The sequence below is a fragment of the Zophobas morio genome, unplaced genomic scaffold (genome assembly GCF_036711695.1).
Source record: "Zophobas morio isolate AGI-343-1 ecotype UQ-CSIRO unplaced genomic scaffold, CSIRO_AGI_Zmor_V1 ptg000031l, whole genome shotgun sequence".
In the NCBI taxonomy this organism is placed as follows: Eukaryota; Metazoa; Arthropoda; class Insecta; order Coleoptera; family Tenebrionidae; genus Zophobas; species Zophobas morio.
In genome coordinates this window covers 2,986,622-3,009,203 of record NW_026972136.1, presented here as the reverse complement: position 1 = coordinate 3,009,203, position 22,582 = coordinate 2,986,622, and the positions used below count along the sequence as shown (strand labels likewise).

Genomic DNA, 22,582 nt, shown 5'->3' with positions numbered 1-22,582 from the left:
CCGCCCACCCGCCCTGTCTCAATTGTGATGACTTTTTTATAATCGTCGAGAGCCAAAGGAGCGAAATGTAAATGACATTTTTTTGAGTATCGTGTTATTCAAAGGATACTAAATAGTAATGAAGTTTTCATTCGTTGGTAGACCTAGTTCCCCGCCCACCCACCCTTTATTTTCTTCGAAGTTATGCCATTTATCCAAATCAGTCTTATTTTAGCAAGTACTAGCCCAACGTTGAGGAATTGCTGAAAAATACTCATCAATGTATCTGAAAAGCTAAATTATAAACGAAGATTATTTTCTTACTTGACGAATTTCAAAAAGGTCTAGAATTAAAAATGTCTTAGCAATTTAAGGAGGCCATAGGTTAGAATGGGAGCGCAGCGAGCTCGTTCAGGAATTATTAAAAATTTCTACTCTTCAATGTCCCCGAGAAGCTAAGTTATTAACAAAGAATTTTCTTACTTAAAAAAAAGATTTCAAAAAGGTCTACGATTACTAAAGTCTACTGAAATTGACGGACCTATAGAAATTTGAACGTGCTCACTGCGCTCGCTTCGGACATTTAGAGAAGCCAAAACCTATATCTTAAAATGCGAGCGCAGCGAGCTGGTTCAGGAATGATTTGAAAACTATTCATCAATGTTCACGAGAGGCTAAATTATAAACAAAGAATTTTCCCAACTTCAAAAAAGTTACTTTCAAAAAGTTTTATGATTTCGAAAATCGTACTGAAGTTGATGGGACTATAGAAATTTCAATTTTGCTTACTGAACTTGCATTTTAAAAATTTGTTTTTAGAGCAATTTAATTTAGAAGATCAGACATTTAGAAAATCTAGAGCCCATAGGTTAGAATGCGAGCGCAGCGAGCTAGTTCAGGAATTATTAAAAATTACTAGTACTTACTAAGAAAGACTGATTTTGGCAAATGAGATCCCTCTAACAAATTAGAGGGTGGGTGGGCGGGGCTAAGATAAGATTGGGCGGGGTTAGTACCTCCTAAGATAAAACTGATTTTCGCAAATGGGGTACCCTCTAAGAAAATGAAAGGTAGAGGGTATATCATTTGGTAAAATCAGTGTTACCCGCCCACCCGTTATTTCCTTAGCGAGTATCTCATCTGCAAAAATTACTCTTATCTTGGCAGATGCTAGCCCCGCCCACCCACCCTCTCTTTTCTTAGAGAATATCTCATCTGCCAAAGTTACTCTTATCTTACTACATACTTTCAATTGTATCTTATTCTTCATGGAAGGACTTCTTCTGTTTTTGTAATTTTTGAACAAATTTAATCTTTTTTGTTCATGTTTTCTCGCCATTTTATAAAAAAACAGTTCCCTTGGTTTTCGCCTGACTGCCGTTTATGCCAATTTTACCGTCTGATTTTTTAAATGTCTGCTCCAGTTGGGCATGATGCGTACGTCAGCCAACTAGAGCAGGAATTGAAAAGATCACCCGATATTATAGATAAACTGCGAAACTACTCCACTGAATGTTGTGAAATATTATATCCATGTTAGGAATATAATAATAATAATAATAATAGTTTATTTACGGAAATATACCATTACAAATCATAACAATAGTTACACTTACATATTTAAAGCATTCTTCAGCTCCCTCTTAAAAACATTAATTGACACACCACAAAAGTTCAGATCATTATACTCCATCGCCAGTTTAGCCATGCGGCATAACGGAGATTTTTGAGCATATAGTGTGCGATGGAAAGGCACTTGGAGCAAATGAGAACCTCTTGTGGCGCGATTAGGTACATGTAAAGAAAACATATTAAGAATGTCGGAACAATTTACACGGTTATTTAACACATTAAAAACAAAGCACAAATCAAAGTAATGGCGACGACTTATTAAGAAACTAAGCCCGAAATATTTAACTATGAGTTCGTAATTATTCTTATCAAATATAACATTTAGTTTAAAACATAAAAATTTAATGAACTTTCTTTGAATTTTTTCAAGTCTAGATATATAGAGCTGATAGTAAGGTGACCAAATTATACAGCAGTACTCTAATAATGAGCGAACATATGAGTTATATAAAATGCAAAAGACACGAAGGCTAGTAAACTCCTGACATTGTCTTAGAACAAATCCCAAGGTTTTATTAATTTTATTGACAATTTTATCAACATGTAGAGTAAAGGCTAATTTTGGATCTAACATTACACCCAAGTCACAAAAATATGCTACTTGTTCTACAACTACATCCGAAATATTATAGTTGAATTCAGGTACTTTAACAATTTTTTTAGAGAATCTCATAGATTTACATTTGTGTACGTTAAGCTTAAGACTATTATCTGAACACCACATTTTAAACTTATCTAGGTCTTTTTGAAGTAAAATACAATCAAAGGGAGAATTGATAGCTCGAAACAATTTCAAGTCATCAGCGTATAATAGAAAAAGACTGTTTTGAAATACATATTTTACATCGTTGACATATAATAAGAACAGAATAGGTCCCAAGTGGGAACCTTGCGGAACACCAGAACATGCATCAATTGATTTAGATAATATGCCATTAAATTCAACGTGCGACTTACGATTTGTTAAGTAGCATTCTATCCAGCCAAGCAAAGGATCAAATATCCCAAAATGTTTTAATTTATTCAGCAAATGTTTAATGTTGACTGAATCGAATGCTTTGCTAATATCAGTAAAAATACAATCAACTTCCGATCCCAGTTCATTCATATTAGTAACAAATTCCGTGAAAAGAAATAAATTGGTGGTAGTTGATCTCCCACTGAAAAAACCATGTTGCTCAGTAATAATAGTTTCTTTCACACTAGCAAATAAAATATCTGCAACAATTGCATCAAAGATCTTAGGAATAAATGGTAATTTAGAGACACCGCGATAATTACTAATAATATTTCTAGAGCCACTTTTAAATATTGGCAAGACAAAGGACTTTTTCCAAAAATCTGGAAATACAGATAAAGACAATGGTTTATTGAACATTATTTGAAGTGGATTAATCAGAGAAAGCAGACATTTTTTAACAAAGATCGCAGGAACACCATCTGGTCCTGGGTGACTAGAGTTATTAAAAGATTGTACTTTTTTCAAGATATCATCGTAGGTGATATGAATAAAATTTAAATCTAAAGCAGTATCACAGTAATAAGTATCACAGAAATTAACATCGGGATCAGGATGACTAAATACAGATTGAAAATATGATGCAAACAAGTCAGCTATGTCAAATGAAGAATGAGCTTCCACGTCATTATAATACATTGTTTTAGGAAAGCCACTGTTCTGTTTATTGGCTTTTACATAGTTCCAAAACATTTTTGAATTAGATATTATATTATTTTCCACCTTATCAATATATAATTGTCTACAATTGTGAATAGCCTCTTTACATTCGTATCTTAATTGAGCAAATCTTACGTAATCATAATGTGAATTAGATTTTTTATAATCCTTATGAGCTATTTTCTTCTGTATAATTAAAGATTTAGTAGAATTATCTATCCAACTGGGAAATTTATTATTATTTTGACATTTTTTTAACGGAATGAATGTTTCGATTACATAATTGATTATACTATAGAAAGCACTTACACATTGATTAATATCAAAGAAATTGTTTAAGAAATTCCAGTTTACATTTGATAGGTAATTATCAATTAGTTCATAGGGGGCATTTCCAAAATCACGATAAAAACACGTCGTTTTTATCGTATAGACGGTAAAACTCTATCCACAATTTCTCTGATCATCCCCACCAACAACTTAATGACGTCACTTGAAAATTTTGGATAGTAAATCTCGTTTAAATTCTATCTAACAACATACTTTTATTCTTGGGGTTTATGAATCCGCTTTGTTTTATCTTTATCGAATCAATAATTTTAATACATTTTTGTCTAAATATCTTGTTTTGATATACGTTCGGTTTTATCCATTTTCATATTTATCTGGTGAATTTTGTGTGTTGAAAATCACATTTTCTCTCTTGGTAACAATTGATCAATATTTCAGCAAAGACATGTACCTATATCAATTCCAACAAATTCAAGTAATAACAGACAAAATGGAAATACCACCGGTTTAAGAACAAGAAAGCCTAAACAATAAATATTACAATACTAATAAACAAAATGAACGCGAATTCATAAACCACACGTATATGAGTACATTATATAACTTAAAATCTATTCATGCTCATCTGATTCATAGAACCTTTGTTCTTTTCACGCAAGCAAACGGAAAGTAGCTCTCTCTTTCGTGCCTATAAACGCATTCCGCCATCTTGTTTACACAACAAAAGCCAAATTTTATTTGAATTTTGGCGGGATTGCGATATAGATGACGTGATCTTGTTTGACGTATTCCAACATACAGTCTGTATGATTTTCTTTTTTGGCCTCACCTCTCTGCCGCTCCCCTTGAGCTTCACGGCATGATTGTATAATCGTTTCAGCAGTGCGGCCCCCCACAGGGCGATCCGTTCCGGGCGCAGCGCGTGATTTTCCGCTTCTCAATCGCTTGTTTGTCAACGAGGAACTCACCCTGACGGACATTACAAGGGGCGCATTCGCCTCTGCCCCACGGTTTTGTTCGACCCCGACCGAGCTGCGAAGAGATTGATTGATTCCGTCCAAACTGCGTCAAATTATAGGCAACATATTTATGTACATATTCCGGGGTGACGTCCTGTTAAATTTTCACCACGACGAAGGAATTTCGGCGCGGTTTATTAAAGTCGTCATCAGGTAACTCGGATGATGTTGGTTTTGTTTCACTTGTTTTGTCTGGGAGCAAAAAATTTCAGCAGCATTTGTCTTCATGGTAATACCATTTTAAATCCATTTTCGGGGAATCGCAGGCGATTTGTCTGGGTTTTATGGTACATAGTTTGTTCGTCCTGTCCAAAAAACCGATGACGTCGTGTCAGACTGGGAAATGGGGAAATCGTCTCGCTGACGTGTTGTGACGTTATCTGATGAGCTTAGCCACAATGATCCTTCTCCCTTTCTTTTTCAATTATTTCGGACGCGACATCAGTGGCGCTTTTAATGCCGTTCTTTTCAACGAGGGGCGTAAATATCCTACAACTTTCCTCCGACCTTGCAGCTGTTGCTATTTAGTCACAGCACTAAAGTTGCGTAGGAAGGCTGACGCGCGTCAAATTCGCAATTTGTCCCAGAACAAAGGATAATCACCTGTTTGTGCAAGCGCGCCTTTATTACATCACCCATCGGGGCTCCCCTAGTGCCGCCCCCGAGATGTCCATTTATATTTTCCGCATGGTTTTACGCCGATTTCTGGAATCAATCTGCACACGTTTCGACCAAAAATCATCGGCATTGTTAGGCCGATGATGGATCACGGAGGAGGCGAAGTTGATTTTTTCATGTGGGTGTCGAATTTGATGATAATGAAGTACAATTTAACAAATCGCTTTTAGACGGATTGGTGTCAAATTTTGGTGTGTATTAGGAATAATCATGTAAATGGTAAAACGCTAACCAAAGTTTTATTAATCATCCCAACCAGGAAATTGATGATGTCGTCTCAAAGGATTCTATATTAAAATGAACTAGATGTTTGGTGTACGAATCCCGTTCGAGTTTTTCCACTAGACAACCAAATTTCCCCCCAAAAAAAAAAACTGGTGCTGGTACAAGCGGCAGTCCAATTACGTCCCCGCAGTAGTGCTGAGTTCGGCTCCGATAATCTTTCAAATTACTTCAAAAACATAATACAAGAATCCCCGAGATTCTTTCCAACTACTTAAAAAAAAAACACAAGGACTCCCCGAGATTCTTCCAATCTACATCAAGAACAAAACGAAAGAGATCCTGAAGATTCTTTCAAATTACCTCCAAAACAAGTCCTACACGGGGTCTCTGAGATTCTTTCAAAACTACTTCAAAAACAAAACACAAGGATCCCCGACATTCTTTCAAATTACGATACTTCAAAAACAAAACAAAGAAGTTTCCGAGATTCTTTCAAATCACTTCAAAAACAAGACAAGGGATCCAGAGATTCTTGCAAACTATGTTCTTCAAAAACTGAGCAAGGGGTTACCGAGATTCTTTCAAATTATTTCAAAAACAATTCCTACAAGGGATTTCTGAGATTATTTCAAAACTTCTTCAAAAACAAACCGCGAGTATCCCCGAGATTCCCTCAATCTACTTCAAAAACAAAAGAGGTCCCCGAGATTCCTTCAAATTACTTCAAAAACACGACAAGGGATCCCCGAGACTCTTTCAAACTATTTCAAAAACAAACTACAAATGATCCCCGAGATTCTTTCAAACTACTTTAAAAACAAACGCAAAACATCCCTGAGATCCTTAAAACTACTTCAGAAACAGAACAAAATGAGTCGCCGAGATTCTTTAAAACTACTTCAAGTACAAAACGACAAGAGACTCCCGAGATTCTTAAAACTACTTCAAAAACAAACTACAAGAGACCCCGAGATTCTTTCAAACTACTTCAAAAACAAACACAAAACATCCCCGAGATCCCTAAAACTACTTCAGAAACAGAACAAAATGAGTCGACGAGATTCTGTAAAACTACTTCAAATACAAAACGACAAGAGACCCCCGAGATTCTTAAAACTACTTCAAAAACAAACTACAAAGGACCCCCGAGATTCTTTCAAACTACTTCAAAAACAAACACAAAACATCCCTGAGGTCCTTAAAACTACTTCAGAAACAGGACAAAATGAGTCGCCGAGATTCTTTAAAACTACTTCAAGTACAAAACGACAGGAGACCCCCGAGATTCTTAAAACTACTTCAAAAACAAACTACAAGGGACCCCGAGATTCTTTCAAACTACTTCAAAAACAAACACAAAACATCCCCGAGATCCCTAAAACTACTTCAGAAACAGAACAAAATGAGTCGGCGAGATTCTGTAAAACTACTTCAAATACAAAACAAAAGAGATCTCCCGAGATTCTTTCAAAATACTTCAAAAACAAACGACAAGGGACCCCCGAGATTGTTAAAACTACTCAAAAAACAAAACATAAGGAGTCCCCGGAATTCTTTCAAATTAGTTCAGAAACAAACGACAAGACACCCCCGAAATTTTTTCAAACTACTTCAAATACAAAAAAAGGGTCCCCCGAGATTCTTTCAAACTACTTTAAAAACAAACGACAAAGGACCCCCGAGATTCTTAAAACTATTTCAAAAACAAACGACAAGGGACCCCCGAGATTCTTAAAACTTCTTAAAAAAAAAACACAAAACATTCCCGAGATCCTTAAAACTACTTCAGAAACAGAACAAAAGAACAGAAGTCCCCGACATTCTTTCTAATCACTTCAAAAACAAAATAAAGGATCCCGAGATTCTTGAAAACTATGTACTTCAAAAACTGAGCAAGAGGTTTCCGAAATTCTTTCAAATTATTTCAAAAACAATTCGTACCCGGGATTTCTGAGATTATTTCAAAACTTCTTCAAAAACAAACCCCAAGGATCCCCGAGATTTCTTCAATCTACTTCAAAAACAAAACAAAACAGGTCCCCGAGATTCCTTCAAATTACTTCAAAAACACGACAAGGGATCCCCTAGATTCTTTCAAACTATGTCAAACACAAACACAAGGATTCCCGAGATTCTTTCAAACTATTTCAAAAACAAAACACAAGGGGTCCCCGAGATTCTTTCAAATTACTTTAAAAACAAGCCCTACACCAGGTCTCCGAGATTCTTTCAAATTATTTTAAAAACAAGTCCTACACGGGACTTCTGAAATTCTTTCAAAACTACTTCAAAAACAAAACACAAGAATTGAGATCCCCTAGATTCTTTCAAACTACTTAAAAAACAAAACAGAAGTGGTCACCGAAATTCTTACAAAACTAGGTACTTCAAAAACTAAATACAAGGGTTCCCCGAAATTCTTTTAAATTATTTCAAAAACAAGACTCCATAAATCAGGGATCTTCGGGATTCTTTCAAACTACTTCAAAAACGAAACACAAAGGGTCTCCGACTTTCTTTCAAATCACTTCAAAAACAAAACACGGTCCCTGAGATTCTTGCAAATTACTTCAAAAACAAGTTCTATACGGGGTCCCCGAGATTCTTTCAAATTACTTCAAAAACAAGCCCTACACCGAGTCCCCGAGATTCTTTCAAAACTATTTTATAAACAAAACACAAGCATCTCCGAGTTTCTTTCAAACTATGTACGTCAAAAACAAAACGCAAATGGTCCCCTAGATTCTTTCATACTATTTCAAAAATAAAGCACAAGGGGTCCCCGAGATTCTTTCAATTTACTGCAAAAACAAGAAAGACAAGGGATCCCGAGATTCTTTCAAAACTACTTCAAAAACAAAACACAAGAATTGAGATCCCAAGATTTTTTCAAACTATTTCAAAAACAAAACAGAAGTGGTCACCGAGATTCTTACAAAACTACTTCAAAAACTAAATATACATGGGTTCCCCGAAATTCTTTCAAATTACTTGAAAAACAAGACTTCGTAGATCAGGGGACGTCGATTCTTTCAAACTGTTTCAAAATCGAAACACGGTCCCTGAGATTGTTGCAAATTACTTCAAAAATAAGACCGACAAGGGGTCCCCGAGATTCCCTAAAATTACTTCAGAAACAAAACAAAAGGAATGCCCGAGATCGTTTTAAATTACTTCAAAAACAAGTTCTATACGGGTTCTCTGAGATTCTTTGAAAACTACTTCAAACACAAAACACAAGAATCTCCGGGATTCTTTCAAACTACTTCAACAACAAAACAAAAGAGATCCCGAAGATTCTTTCAAATTATTTTAAAAACAAGTCCTACACGGGATCTCTGAGATTCTTTCAAAACTATTTCAAAAACAAAACACAAGAATTGAGATCGCAAGATTCTTTCAAACTACTTCAAAAACAAAACAGAAGAGGTCACCGAGATTCTTACAAAACTACTTCAAAAACTAAATACAAGGGTTCCCCGAAATTCTTTCAAATTACTTCAAACACAAGACTTCGTAGATCAAATCACTGCAAAAACAAAATACGGTCGCTGAGATTCTTGCAAATTACTTCAAAAATAAGACCGACAAGGGATTCCCGAAATTCTTTAAAATTACTCTAAAAACAAAACAAAAGGGATGCCCGAGATTGTTTTAAATTACTTCAAAAACAAGTTCTACACGGGGTCTCTGAGTTTCTTTGAAAACTACTTCAAAAACAAAACACAAGACTTGAGATCCCCAAGATCCTTTCAAAGTGTTTTAAAAACCCAACATATGAAACCCCCGAGATTCTTTCAGATTAATTCAACAACAACATAAGGAATCTCGAGATTATTTAAGTTACTTCAAAAACAGGTCCTACAGGGGATCCTCGAGATTCTTTCAAAACTACTTCAAAAACAAAACACAAAGGATTTCTCAGATTCTTTCCAACTATTTCAGGAACAAAAGACAAGGGACGCCTGAGATTTTTTCAAATTATTTCAAAAACGAACCTAGAAATCCACCAGATTAGTTCAAAGCACTTCAAAAACATATTCTATCAAAATTAAGTACTTCAAAAGCAAAACACAGGGGATCCTGGATATTATTTCAAACTACTTCAAAAACCAGACACAAGTGGTCTCCGAAATTCGTTCAAACTACTTTGAAAAGAAAACACAAGGTATTGCCGAGATTCTTTCAAACAAATTCAAAAACCTGGCACAAGGAATCCCCGAGATTCTTTCAGATTATTTCAAAAACAAGGCAAGAAATCATGAGATTCTTTCAAATTATTTTAAAAACAAGACAAGGAATCTCGAGATTCTTTCAAACTACTTAAAAAACAAAACACAAAGGTTCCCCGAGATCAGTTCAAATTACTTCAAAAACAGGTCCTACAGGGGATCCTCAAGATTCTTTCATAACTACTTCAAAAACAAATCACAAAGGATTTCTCAGATTCTTTCCAACTATTTCAAAAACAAAAGACAAGGGACGCCTGAGATTCTTTCAAATTATTTCAAAAACGAACCTAGAAATCCACCAGATTACTTCAAAACACTTCAAAAACATATTTTATCAAAATTAAATACTTCAAAAGCAAAACACAGGGGATCCTGGATATTATTTCAAACTACTTCAAAAACCAGACACAAGTGGTCTCCGAAATTCGTTCAAACTACTTTGAAAAGAAAACACAAGGTATTGCCGAGATTCTTTCAAACAAATTCAAAAACCTGGCACAAGGAATCCCCGAGATTCTTTCAGATTATTTCAAAAACAAGGCAAGAAATCATGAGATTCTTTCAAATTATTTTAAAAACAAGACAAGGAATCTCGAGATTCTTTCAAACTACTTAAAAAACAAAACACAAAGGTTCCCCGAGATCAGTTCAAATTACTTCAAAAACAGGTCCTACAGGGGATCCTCAAGATTCTTTCATAACTACTTCAAAAACAAATCACAAAGGATTTCTCAGATTCTTTCCAACTATTTCAAAAACAAAAGACAAGGGACGCCTGAGATTCTTTCAAATTATTTCAAAAACGAACCTAGAAATCCACCAGATTACTTCAAAACACTTCAAAAACATATTTTATCAAAATTAAATACTTCAAAAGCAAAGCACAAGGGATCCTCGATATTATTTCAAACTACTTCAAAAACCAGACATAAGTGGTCTCCGAAATTCGTTCAAACTACTTTGAAAAGAAAACACAAGGTATGTTCGAGATTCTTTTAAACAAATTCAAAAACCCGACACAAGGAATCCCCGAGATTTTTCAGATTACTTCAAAAATAAGACAAGAAATGCCGAGATTCTTTCAAAGTACTTAAAAAACAAAACACAAAGGTTTCCCGAGATCAGTTCAAATTACTTAAAAAACAGGTCCTACGGGGGATCCTCGAGATTCTTTCAAAACTACTTCAAAAACAAATCACAAAGGATTTCTCAGATTCTTTCCAACTATTTCAGAAACAAAAGACAAGGGACGCCTGAGATTCTTTCAAATTATTTCAAAAACGAACCTAGAAATCCAGCAAATTACTTCAAAGTACTTCAAAAACATGTTCTATCAAAATTAAGTACTTCAAAAGCAAAACACAAGGTATCCTGGATATTATTTCAAACTACTTCAAAAACCAGACATAAGTGGTCTCCGAAATTCGTTCAAACTACTTTGAAAACAAAACACAAGGTATGGCCGAGGTCCTTTCAAACAAATTCAAAAACCCAACACAAGGAATCCCCGAGATTCTGTCAGATTACTTCAAAAATAAGACAAGAAATGTCGAGATTCTTTCAAAATACTTCAAAAACAAGATAAGGAATCCCTGTCCCTGAGATTATTTCAAAACTACTTCAAAAACAAAACCCAAAGGTTTTCTGAGATTCTCTTATATTATTTCAAGAACAAAACACAAGGGACTCCTGAGATTCTTCCAAAACGAATCAAGAAATCTCATAGATTAATTTCAAACTACTTCAAAACAGATTGTGTCAAAATTAAGTACTTCAAAAACAAAACACAATCTATCCTCGATAATGTTCCAAACTACTTACTTAAAAAACAGATACTGGTGGTCCCTGAAATTAATTCAAACTACTTTGAAAACAAAACACAAGGTATCTCCGAGTTTCTCTTAGATTACTTCGAAAATAGGACTTCATAAATGAAGGGAGGTCGAGATTCTTTTAAATCACTTCAAAAACGAAACACAAAGGGTGTTCAAAAATAAAACCCCCAGGGAGTCCCAAGATTCTTTCAAACTACACAAGCTTTCGGCGAAATTCTTTCAAAACTACTTCAAATACTAAATACGAGGACTCTCCGAGATTGTTTCAAATTACATCATAGATCAGGGGACGTCGAGATTCTTTCAAACTACTTCAAAAACGAAACACAAAGGGTCTTCAAAAATACAAACCCCAGGGAGTCCCCAAGATTCTTTCAAATTACACAAGCAGTCGCCGAAATTTTTTCAAAACTACTTCAAAAACTAAATATAGTGGATCCCCGAGATTATTTCAAATTACTTCAAAAACAAAACGTCATAGATCAGGGGACGTCGAGATTCTTTCAAACTGCTTTAAAAACGAAACACAAAGGATCTCCGACATTTTTTCAAATTACTTCAAAAACAAAACCTACAGGGGGTTCCCGAGAATCTTTCAAACTACTTCAAAAACAAAACACAAGATACACTCCAGATACTTTCAAATTACCTCAAAACAAGATCCACGGGGATCCTCCAGATTCTCTCCAATTACTTCAGCACAAACCACAAGGGGTCCAATTCTTTCAAATTACTTCAAAAACAAAACAGAAATGCCGAGATTTTTTCAAACTACTTCAAAAACAAAATACAAGTGCTTCTCAAGATTCTCTTTAATTACTTCAAAAACAATATACAGAAAAATCTTTGAGATTTTTTCAATCTTTCAAAGACAAAATATCACGATGGGACCATTTGAAAATTGGGAATTTTCCAGGAACGCCAGTAGACGTGGTATACCAAAGCGTCGGTGTGCGGATCCAAATTTTATTTATATTTTTAGTAAAATATATATTTGAAGTAAAATTTAGGCTTTTCAGGGGTGTATCTAAATTTTTCCGCCGATGGTGTACCAACTCCCTTTCACCCCTAGCTGCACGTATCGGAATTGACATACGTGTTCTTACTGAGATAATGTTGATCGAAATGTTTTCAAATGGGAAAGTTCGCTAAGCATTGTTAATCCGTTTCTGTTTTCTAAAGACAAGTGCATTCCAGACCAAATATAAACACACGAGCGTTCATAACATGTGTTCGAATCATAGACAGTGGCTGAGAATGGGTGTTTAAAATATGATACGTTAATGAATTTACAAAAACACGCTCTATAAAAATTCTAAAGAATATATAGTGTCATTAAAAAAATGGATATCTTAGACAAACTCAAAAAATTAATAGCTTATATTCTATTAATTTAATTCTATTAAGTCTTTTATCTATATTTTAGTTAAAACAATACCACTACTTCAGCGTTACGCTCGATCAAGTGGTGCAACAAACAATGCGTCACTTTTTTCCGACAACCACTAGAGAATAAATATCTGCATGTAGTTCATCTCATATTCTTAGAAGAGCTAACTGTATTATTAATTAGTCCTTAACCACCCCCGATATTTGTTTATATTATCTCGCTTCCCGCTTATTAAATTTGCAGGTGTAACAACCTCAATGAGTAAATAGTAGATATAAATATTTTATTAAATAGTCAGTAATAAATCAACCGACTTCTCCCCTGATAAGAAATTAGATAAGTGCTTATTAATTTTCATTGACACTATATTAAATATATGACCAATATCATCACATATGTCCTTCCACCGCCATAAACCTAACCAAAATATTAATTAAATTTTTTATGTCAATATTGATAGAGCCCGTCGTTCCACCCCTGCAGCGCACTCTACATACATACCTAAAACAAAACTGCCCATTTTTCAAAAACACACTCTATTTGGTTCGCCGCCCCACATTTTTTCGTAATGAAATAATTCGGAGCCGGAAAATTCTTGTCACGAAAAAATTATTCTGCTCGAAAAAATATTCAACAGCTCGGATGATATGGGGCGCATTGTGTGGAATAACCGCATCGGAGACATCCTGGATTGTTGTCGGCATCACCAGGAGGCAGAGGGCGGCGGACAATGGGTGAGAGTGTTTGGCTGGGTGTAGTGTATGTACCGAGGAGGCTAGTTAACGAGACGTTTTGTCCTCACGCTATTGAACGGACCACATAGGTAGGAATATTAGGACACTTGTGTACGCCTGGATTGCGCTCTTGGGTACGTCGAGGACCTTCAAGGGGTAAACACATGGACGAATAAACCATCGGTGCTGATAAGCGGAGCGTGAAGAACGGCGAAAATATCATTGTCGTGTTGAAAGCAGGCTTTCACAACGCGTATACATACAAGATTTTTTCTTTTTTTTTTTTATTTCGTGAAAACTCCTGTTTAGGCTAATGATTCGCCGTTATTAAGCCACCTCGAAGGACTTTTGCTCCTTTAATTGTGCCCAGCTCACCTCGTATTTGCCGTGTGCACCGTGCGGATTTAATAAAGCAAACAGTCTATGACTGTTCCCCGGGGACGGCGGTGTATCTGGAGCATGTATCGGTGGAAATACACATTCATGAGTCCCCGGGGGGCAGACCGTTCCAATCCTCATCACACCGCCGGCAATTTGTAAATAGCCCGGTCACGTGCCGCAAATACCGGTATTGAATGTTTTCTCGCCGAGGCCACGTGACTGCCACCGTCGACCACCCCACGTGTCTCCCTGGAATATTGCCGCTATAGGCGAACGGTTCGAATATATCAAATTGGACGGATCAGGGCGTGATTTAACTAAACTATCGACTTGTGAAGTTGGAGCGCGTTCTCACAGGATAAAAGGGCTATTAACTGGGATTTTTAATGGGTTTGATCGGTATCTGGAGGCTTTAACACGTGAAGGGGTTGTGGGGGTTTAGGAGGGGGCAGGTGGCTTTGGACCAGTACTTAAAAATTTAAAATATTCCGTACATTCTTTCAGCAAAGACACGTATGTCAATTTCGAAACGTGCTCTAATGTATTATCCGTTCACGATTTTTATATAGTAGGGTTGGCCATGAAAATCTTGTGAGTTTGTTGGTATTCGATGCAGAAGAATAAAAATCCCTGAACTTTTTTCGTTAGGTTATGTTTTATTAAATCAAAGGCGAAAAAATATGCCAGAAATATAAACATTGTTGCCGATACTTTCAGTTTTCAGTAGCAATGACCATTGAGAATTTAAATGCTTGTTGTAATAGTTCTTACAAAATCCCCACGCCATTTGAAACTATATAAACGGAACATTGAATTAGCGAAAAACTGTGGGTCGAAAATTGGAGAATCGAAAATTTGAAAACTGAGAGATCGTTAAGAACGAGATATTCTAAATCGAAAAATTGAAAACACAAACAATTAATATAATCAAAAGTTATTATTATTAAATTGAAAAATTGAAAAAGTTCTGAAAATTCAGAAAATTCGGAAAATTCTGAATGTAAAGAAAATACAGAAAATCGAGAAAGTCCAAAAATTCCAAAAATACTAAAGAATGCAGAAAATCTAGAAAATCCAGAAACCTGAAAGTCCAGAAACTCCAGAAACTCCAAAAATTCCAGAAAGTCCACAAGTCCATAAAGTCCAGAAATCCAGAAAGTCTAGAAAATCCGGAATATTCAGAAATTCGAGAAAGTCCAAAAAATAAAAAAATCAAAAAATCCCGAAAATCCAAAAAAAAAAAAACCAGAAAGTCTGGAAGTCCAGAAAGTCCAGAAAGTCCAGAAATTCCAGAAACTTCAGATGATTCAAAAAATCCAGAAAATCCGGTAAATCCAGTAAATCCAGAAAATCCAAAAAATTCCGAAAATCCAGAAGGTCCGGAAAGTCGAGAAGTCCAGAATGTCTAGAAAACTCAGAAGTCCAGAAAGTCCAGAAAATCCGGAATATCTAGAAAGTCGAGAAAGTACAAAAAATAAAACAAAACAAAAAATTCTGAAAATCTAAAAAGTCAAGAAAATCAGGAAAATTCGGGAAAGTCCTGAAAATGCGGAAAATCTAGAAAGTTGAGAAAGTCCAAAAAATACAAAAAAAAACAAATTCAGGAAAACTAGAATATCCAAAAAGTTTAGGAAATCCATAAAATTGAGAAAGTCCTAAAAATCCAAAAAACCCAAAATGTCCAGAAACCCAGAAAATACAGACAGTCGAGAAAGTCCAAAAAATAAAAAAATAAGAGGTCCTGAAAATCCAGAAACTCCAGATATTCCAGAAACTTCAGAAAATCCAGAAAGTCTAGAAAATCAGGAAAATCCAGCAAATTCAAAATATTCAAGAGTTCTAGAAAATATAAAAATTCCAGAAAATTTAGAAAATATAGAAGGTCCAGAAAATCAAGAACATCCAGAAAATCCAGAAGATCCAATAAAAATTTCAAAAATGCAGAAAATATAGAAAATTCAGAAAGTCCAGAAAATCCGGAAAATCCAGAAAGTCGAAAAAGTCTAAGGAATAAAAAAAACAAAAAATTCAGAAGATCCAGAAAATCGAGGAAATTCAAAAAAATAAAAAAAATCAAAAAATCCCGAAAATCCAGAAAATATAGTAAATCCAGAAAGTCTAGAAGTCCAGAAAGTCCAGAAAGTCTAGAAGTCCAGAAGGTCCAGAAATTCCAGAAAATTCAGATGCTATAAAAAATCCAGAAAATCCGGTATATCTAGCAAATTAAAAAAATCCAAAAAATTCCGAAAATCCAGAAAATATCGAAAATCCAGAAGGTCCGGAAAGTCCAGAAGTCCTAAATGTCCAGAAAACTCAGAAGTCCAGAAAGTCCAGAAAATCAGGAATATCTAGAAAGTCGAGAAAGTCCGTAAAATAAACTAAAACAAAAAATTTAGAAAATCCAGAATATCCAAAAATTCCAGAAAGGTCAGAAAATCTAGAAAATATAGAAAATCCATAAAATCCAGAAAGTCCAGAAGTCCAGAAAGTCCAGAAAATCCAGAGGTCATCCAGAAGTCCAGAAAGTTCAGAACGTTCAGAAAATCATGAAAATCCAGAAAGTCGGAAAAGTCCAGAAAATCCGGAAAATCCATAAAATCGAGAAAGTCCAAAAAATTAATAAAACCCAAAAAGTCCAGAGACCCGGAAAATCCAAACAGTCGAGAAAGTGCAAAAAATTAAAAAAATGAGAGGTCCAGAAAATTCAGAAACTCCAGATATTCCAGAAACTTCAGAAAATCCAGAAAGTTTAGGAAATCAGGAAAATCCAGAAAATCCGAAATATTCAAAAGTTCTAGAAATTCTAAAAATTCCGGAAAATTTAGAAAATATAGAAGATCCAGAAAATCAAGAACATCCAGAAAATCCAGAAGATACAATAAAAATTCCAAAAATCCAGAATATATAGAAAAGCAGAAAGTCCAGAAAATCCAGGAAGTCGAAGAAATCTAAGAAAAAAAAAAAAACAAAAAATTCAGAAACTCTAGAATTTCCAAAAAGTCTAGGAAATCCAGAAAATTGAAAAAAATTCCGAAAATCCAGAAGGTCCGGAAAGTCCAGAAGTCCAGAAAGTCCAGAAAATCCAGAAGTCATCCAGAAGTCTATCAAGTCTAGAAAGTCCAGAAAATCCGGAAAATCCAGAAAGTCGGGAAAGTCCAGAAAATGCAGAAAATCTAGAAAGTTGAGAAACTCCAAAAAATACGAAAGAAAAACCAAATTCAGAAAAACCAGAATATCCAAAAAGTTTAGGAAATCCATAAAATCGAGAAAGTCCAAAAAATCCAAAAAACCCGAAAAGTTCAGAGACCGGGAAAATCCAGACAGTCGAGAAAGTCCAAAAAACAAAAAAACAAGAGGTCCAGAAAATCCAGAAACTCCAGATATTCCAGAAACTTCAGAAAATCCAGAAAGTCCAGGAGATCAGGAAAATCCAGAAAATCCAAAATGTTCAACAGTTCTAGAAAATTTAAAAATTCCAGAAAATTTAGAAAATATAGAAGGTCCAGAAGATCAAGAACATCCAGAAAATCCAGAAGATCTAATAAAAATTCCAAAAATCCAAAAAATATAGAAAATTCAGAAAGTCCAGAAAATCCGGAAAATCCAGAAAGTCGAAAAAGTCTAATAAATAAAAAAGAAACAAAAAATTCAGAAAATCTAGAATTTTCAAAATGTCTAGGAAATCCAGAAAATCTAGAAAGTCCAAAAAATCCAAAAATTCCAAAGAAATCCAAAAAGTCCAGAAAATTCAGAAGTCCAAGAAATCAGGAAAGTCCAGAAATTCCAGAAAATCCAAAAGTCGAGAAAGTCCAGAAAATCCGGAAAATCTAGAAAGTAAAAAGTCCAAAAAAAAAAAACAAATTCAGAAAAGCCTGAATATCCAACAAGTTTAGTAATTTTTTATTGTGCTAAAAACATAAAGTAAGTAATTTTATTGTGCTAAAAACATAAAGTTTATACACTCGTCCAAAGTTTACAAGAATGTAATAGTAAAAATAAACATAAAAACCATGCAATACAATACTTATGTAGATTATGAGCTAGCTACATGATAAACAAGAAATTACTCAAAATTATATTGAAAATATTCATTGAAACTATAAAAACTATTTTCGGTTAAGACATCCTTGATTTTTTTTAGAAATTGAGATGGTGGAAGGTTGCGGAAACTCTGAGGTAATTTGTTAAAGAACACTATACAGAAATAGTTCCTGGCAGTTCTGCAACGGTTTATTCTCAAATTTTCGATTAACAAATTTGTGGACCTGGTATTATAGTCATGGAAAGAACTCAGTGTAGGAAATTGATTAATTTGGTTTACTAAAAATTTAAAACAGTGATAGATGTACAAGCAGGGCAATGTCAAAATATTTAAGGATTGAAATGAAAATTTGCAATCATTACGATAACCAATACCTGAAAGGATTCTAATAGCTCTTCTTTGAAGCCTAAAAAGGTTTTGTGACGAGGCGCTGTGTCCCCAGATTAGTATACCATATACTAAGTGAGATTGTATTAGCGCATAATATGCAATTTTTAATATATTTTGATCAACATGATTTGATAAGTTTCTTAAGAGATAAGTATTTTTAGAAATGATGTGAACAATATAATCCACATGTTCATGCCAAAGTAATTTAGTATCTAGAACAATTCCGAGAAACTTGTTAGTACTTTTCGTATCCGCAAAAGACTTATCTTTCTTCAATGAAAATACCATCTGAACTGATTTGTTCTTATTTACGCAAAGTTTGTTGGCGAAAAACCAAGGTTCCGCTTGCGAAGATATATTCATAAGAGTACTTATTACTAATGAAGATGACATTGCCTTTTTACTAAAAGTAGTATCGTCCGCGTACAATATCGTAAAAAAATCAGGGAAATAGTATGGCAGATCGTTCACATAAATTAAGAAAAGTAGAGGCCCTAAGATGGACCCCTGAGGTACACCATACGCGATTTGTTCTTTATCGGAGACTATACCATCAACAGAGACTACTTGCAATCGATTCAAAAGATACGATGAAATTAATCTAGTGGCATCTGGCTGAAAGTTGTAAAAAAAAAGTTTACGGATTAGTATTTCATGAGACATGCAGTCAAATGCCTTACTAAGATCTAGGAAGGCAGACACAAAATATTCACCATCTTGAAAGGATTTAACGACATTATCAATAAAAGATAGAACAGCTTTTTCAGTGGATAAGCCTTTTCGAAATCCAAACTGATTTGTACAAAACAAGTTATTACTAATAAAGAATTCAAGGATTTGTTCTAACATTAATTTTTCGAACACTTTAGACAACACTGGAAGAAGGGAGATTGGTCGATAGTTATCAACTTCATTGACATTACCTTTTTTGTATATTGGACATACTAAAGCCAATTTTAAGCAGTCTGGAAAAACCGAGTCAACAATACATTTATTTATTAATTTGGTCAAAGGTGCAATTAGTATATCCTTTACTGATTTTATAACGTCGACATTGAACCCATAAATATCTTTACTGCTCTTATTTTTTAATTTATTCAATGCCTCACGTACTTGTACCTCACTAACTGTCCTGAATTTAAAGAACATATGTGACGTGTTATTAACAGATATCATAATTTTAACAGGATCAAGATTAGTATTTGGTAAGGAATTAAGAATATTTTTAGCAATGCTCGAGAAATGTAAATTGAATTCGTTAGAGGAAATTTTTGTAGTTTCATGAATAGTACGTTTTCTACTTCTGTTTATTAATGACCACATAGCTTTAGAATTATTAGAATTGTTTTTAATAAAGACATTATTAGCTGCAATTTTAGCTTTTTTAACAGCTTCTTCATATTTACGCTTAAAGTTATTATATATTATTTTCAAACCCAAAGTCCCATATAATCTGTAAGAACTATATATTAGATGCAGAGTTTCTCGCATGATTTTTAAATCAGGGGTATACCAAATTATATTATGGACCTTGGATCTGTTACACGATAGTTTCTTCTCAGGGCAGGCGATATTATAATACAATAGTAGCGTATCTATAAAGATCGAGAACAAATCAGACGCATTAAAGTCGCAATTTTGATCAATGAAACTCCAATCAACTTGTTGTAATAAATTAAAAAACATGATTTTCCCAAACTGTGAGATGGGCCTTACATATTTAGGGATAAATGAGTTATCGAATACAGCTTCCTTTAGAGTAACATTTACACATATTCCAGTATGGTCCGACTGATAAAGTTTAGCAGGTGTTATATTTATCATATCTGAATTAATATTAGTAAACACATTATCAAGTGTGTTGTTATAACGCGTTTTAAATCTGACAGTAGAATATAAGCCGAAGCTAGACAAAAGATTACAAAAATAATTGGCTTTTGCATCATTAGTGCCAAATAATAAGTTAAAATCTCCACCCACTATGACGTATTTAGATTTGCAATGAATTTCATTAAGAAGAATGACTATAGTATCAATAAATTTATGAAAATCGCCTTTTGGCGAGCGATAAACCGTTATTAAAATTAAATCTAACTTAGTGATAAGTACGCCGCATAATTCGCAATCCACCTCAGCAGAAAGTGCTGATACCTTATCAGACAGAATCTTGAAGGGGATACTTTGGTGCATCAGCTGCATGACTCCTCCATGCTTCTTTGAAGACCGCGCAAAAAATGCTGCCGTGTTGAAATCGGGCACATGAATATTATCGATTTCGATATGGTTCAACCAATGTTCACAAAGGCAGATACAATTTATTTTTAGAATTTCCACTTCTGAAAAAAGCATATTAAATTTGTTTCTAATGCACTGTATGTTTAAAAATAAAATTCGAAAACTGGCCCCTTTGAAACAGAAATTTTCTATTAATTCATTAGGGACGTATTCACTTTTTCGTTTTTTAAGAAGTAAAATTTTTTCACTAAAATTCCTTCCGGCCATAATTCCTCCTTGAAGAAATCCTTAAAAATTGTTTTCACCACTGTGATTTTGAATGACACGCTTTTGGCAGTAGGCCTCTTAGGAAGTTTGTCAACACTAATTTCTTTATCAGAGAATTTAGACTTTAAGAATAGCTTCAAATCGTTTTCAGACGTGTTTGGATGTAAATTACCGACATAGATATACCCATTTCGCGGCACAGCCTTTATCAACGTATCATTTTCATTTGTAGCAGAAGCTTTACCTCGAATGAAGTTACGCTTTTTCTTTCTTGAGACAACAGTTTGAAAACCTTCGGCATCATTTAGGGCGTTGTGAGAAGATATTTCTTCATTTTTTTCATTTTTTTCCATGTTCGACGATGCTACGTTTAATGATGGATTAGATGGAATAAACGGGATAACCTTTGGGTCTAAAACGGATTTATTATTGTTATCCTTCGGAATTTTCTGCTGTTTATTAGTTTTTTGGCCGGATCGGTTTTGGACACTCTTATCGCGTGATGTTTTATAGTGTACTTTTTTTTTCCACTCGTTTGTATCGTTTATGCCATCGGAAGATATATCGGAGAACACATCGACATCGAAAGAGGGCACCTTCAACAAATTATTTTTGGGATAATCTGTCAACATTTTTATCATATCAACATTGGAACTCTTCACATTGTTAAGCTCTTGTTTAAGACTTCGAATTTCGTCACGCAGGGAGACGGTGGCTGCTTCTATTGCCTTGCGTAAGATGCTAGAAAAGGTGTTGCTTTTTAGGAAACTAATTACTGTTTCCGTTATCGAAGTTTCTTCATCTCCTATCTTGACAGATGTACTCTCTGAAGTCGCTGTTTTATTGTGATGAAGACATTCCATTTCTGTTTCGGTAAAGAAACTAAACACTTCCTTTTTTTTATTTTTTTCACGAGCACAACTAGGGTGATAAGTTAGCCCACAAACTACACAACGTGTACACTTGCTTCTTAGCACTTGTTTGCATTTATCGCACTTTATTTCCGATTCACTTCTTTGAGAATCCGAAAACACTTCTTCACTCGTCGCCATCTTGTTCTATTCTATTAGGAAATCCATAAAATCGAGAAAGTCCAAAAAATAAAAAAACAAGAGGTCCAGAAAATCCAGAAACTCCAGATATTCCAGAAACTTCGGAAAATCCAGAAAGTCCAGGAAATCAGGAAAATCCAGAAAATCCAAAATATTCAGAAGTTCTAGAAAATCTAAAATTTCCAGAAAATTTAGAACTTATAGAAGGTCCAAACAATCAAGAACATCCAGAAAATCCAGAAGATCCAATAAAAATTCCAGAAATCCAGAAAATATAGAAAATTCAGAAAGTCCAGAAAATCCGGAAAATCCAGAAAGTCGAAAAAGTTTAAGGAATCTGTACTTCCAAAAAAATCCAGAAAGTCTAGAAAATTCAGAAGTCCAGAAAATCAAGAAAGTCCAGAAAATTCAGAAAATCCAAAAGTCGAGAAAGTCCAAAAAACAAAAAAAAAACAGGATATCCAGAAAATCGAGGAAATCCAAAAAATTAAAAAACCCAAAAAATTTAGAAAATCCAGAAAA

General features: G+C 34.5%; 1 protein-coding gene across 1 annotated transcript; it reads right to left on the bottom strand.

Annotated features, from left to right (window-relative positions):
* Positions 1 to 14,020: 14,020 nt before the first annotated feature.
* Positions 14,021 to 22,040, bottom strand: LOC135139584 (uncharacterized). The gene is made up of 5 exons (XM_064069883.1): positions 21,253 to 22,040; positions 20,487 to 20,842; positions 18,749 to 19,121; positions 14,198 to 14,323; positions 14,021 to 14,145 (listed from the first exon to the last, which is right to left on the bottom strand). The coding sequence occupies exons 1-5, from the start codon at positions 21,869 to 21,871 to the stop codon at positions 14,021 to 14,023; spliced, it is 1,599 nt and encodes a 532-aa protein (XP_063925953.1). The 5' UTR covers positions 21,872 to 22,040.
* Between the last annotated feature and the right edge of the window lie 542 nt (positions 22,041 to 22,582).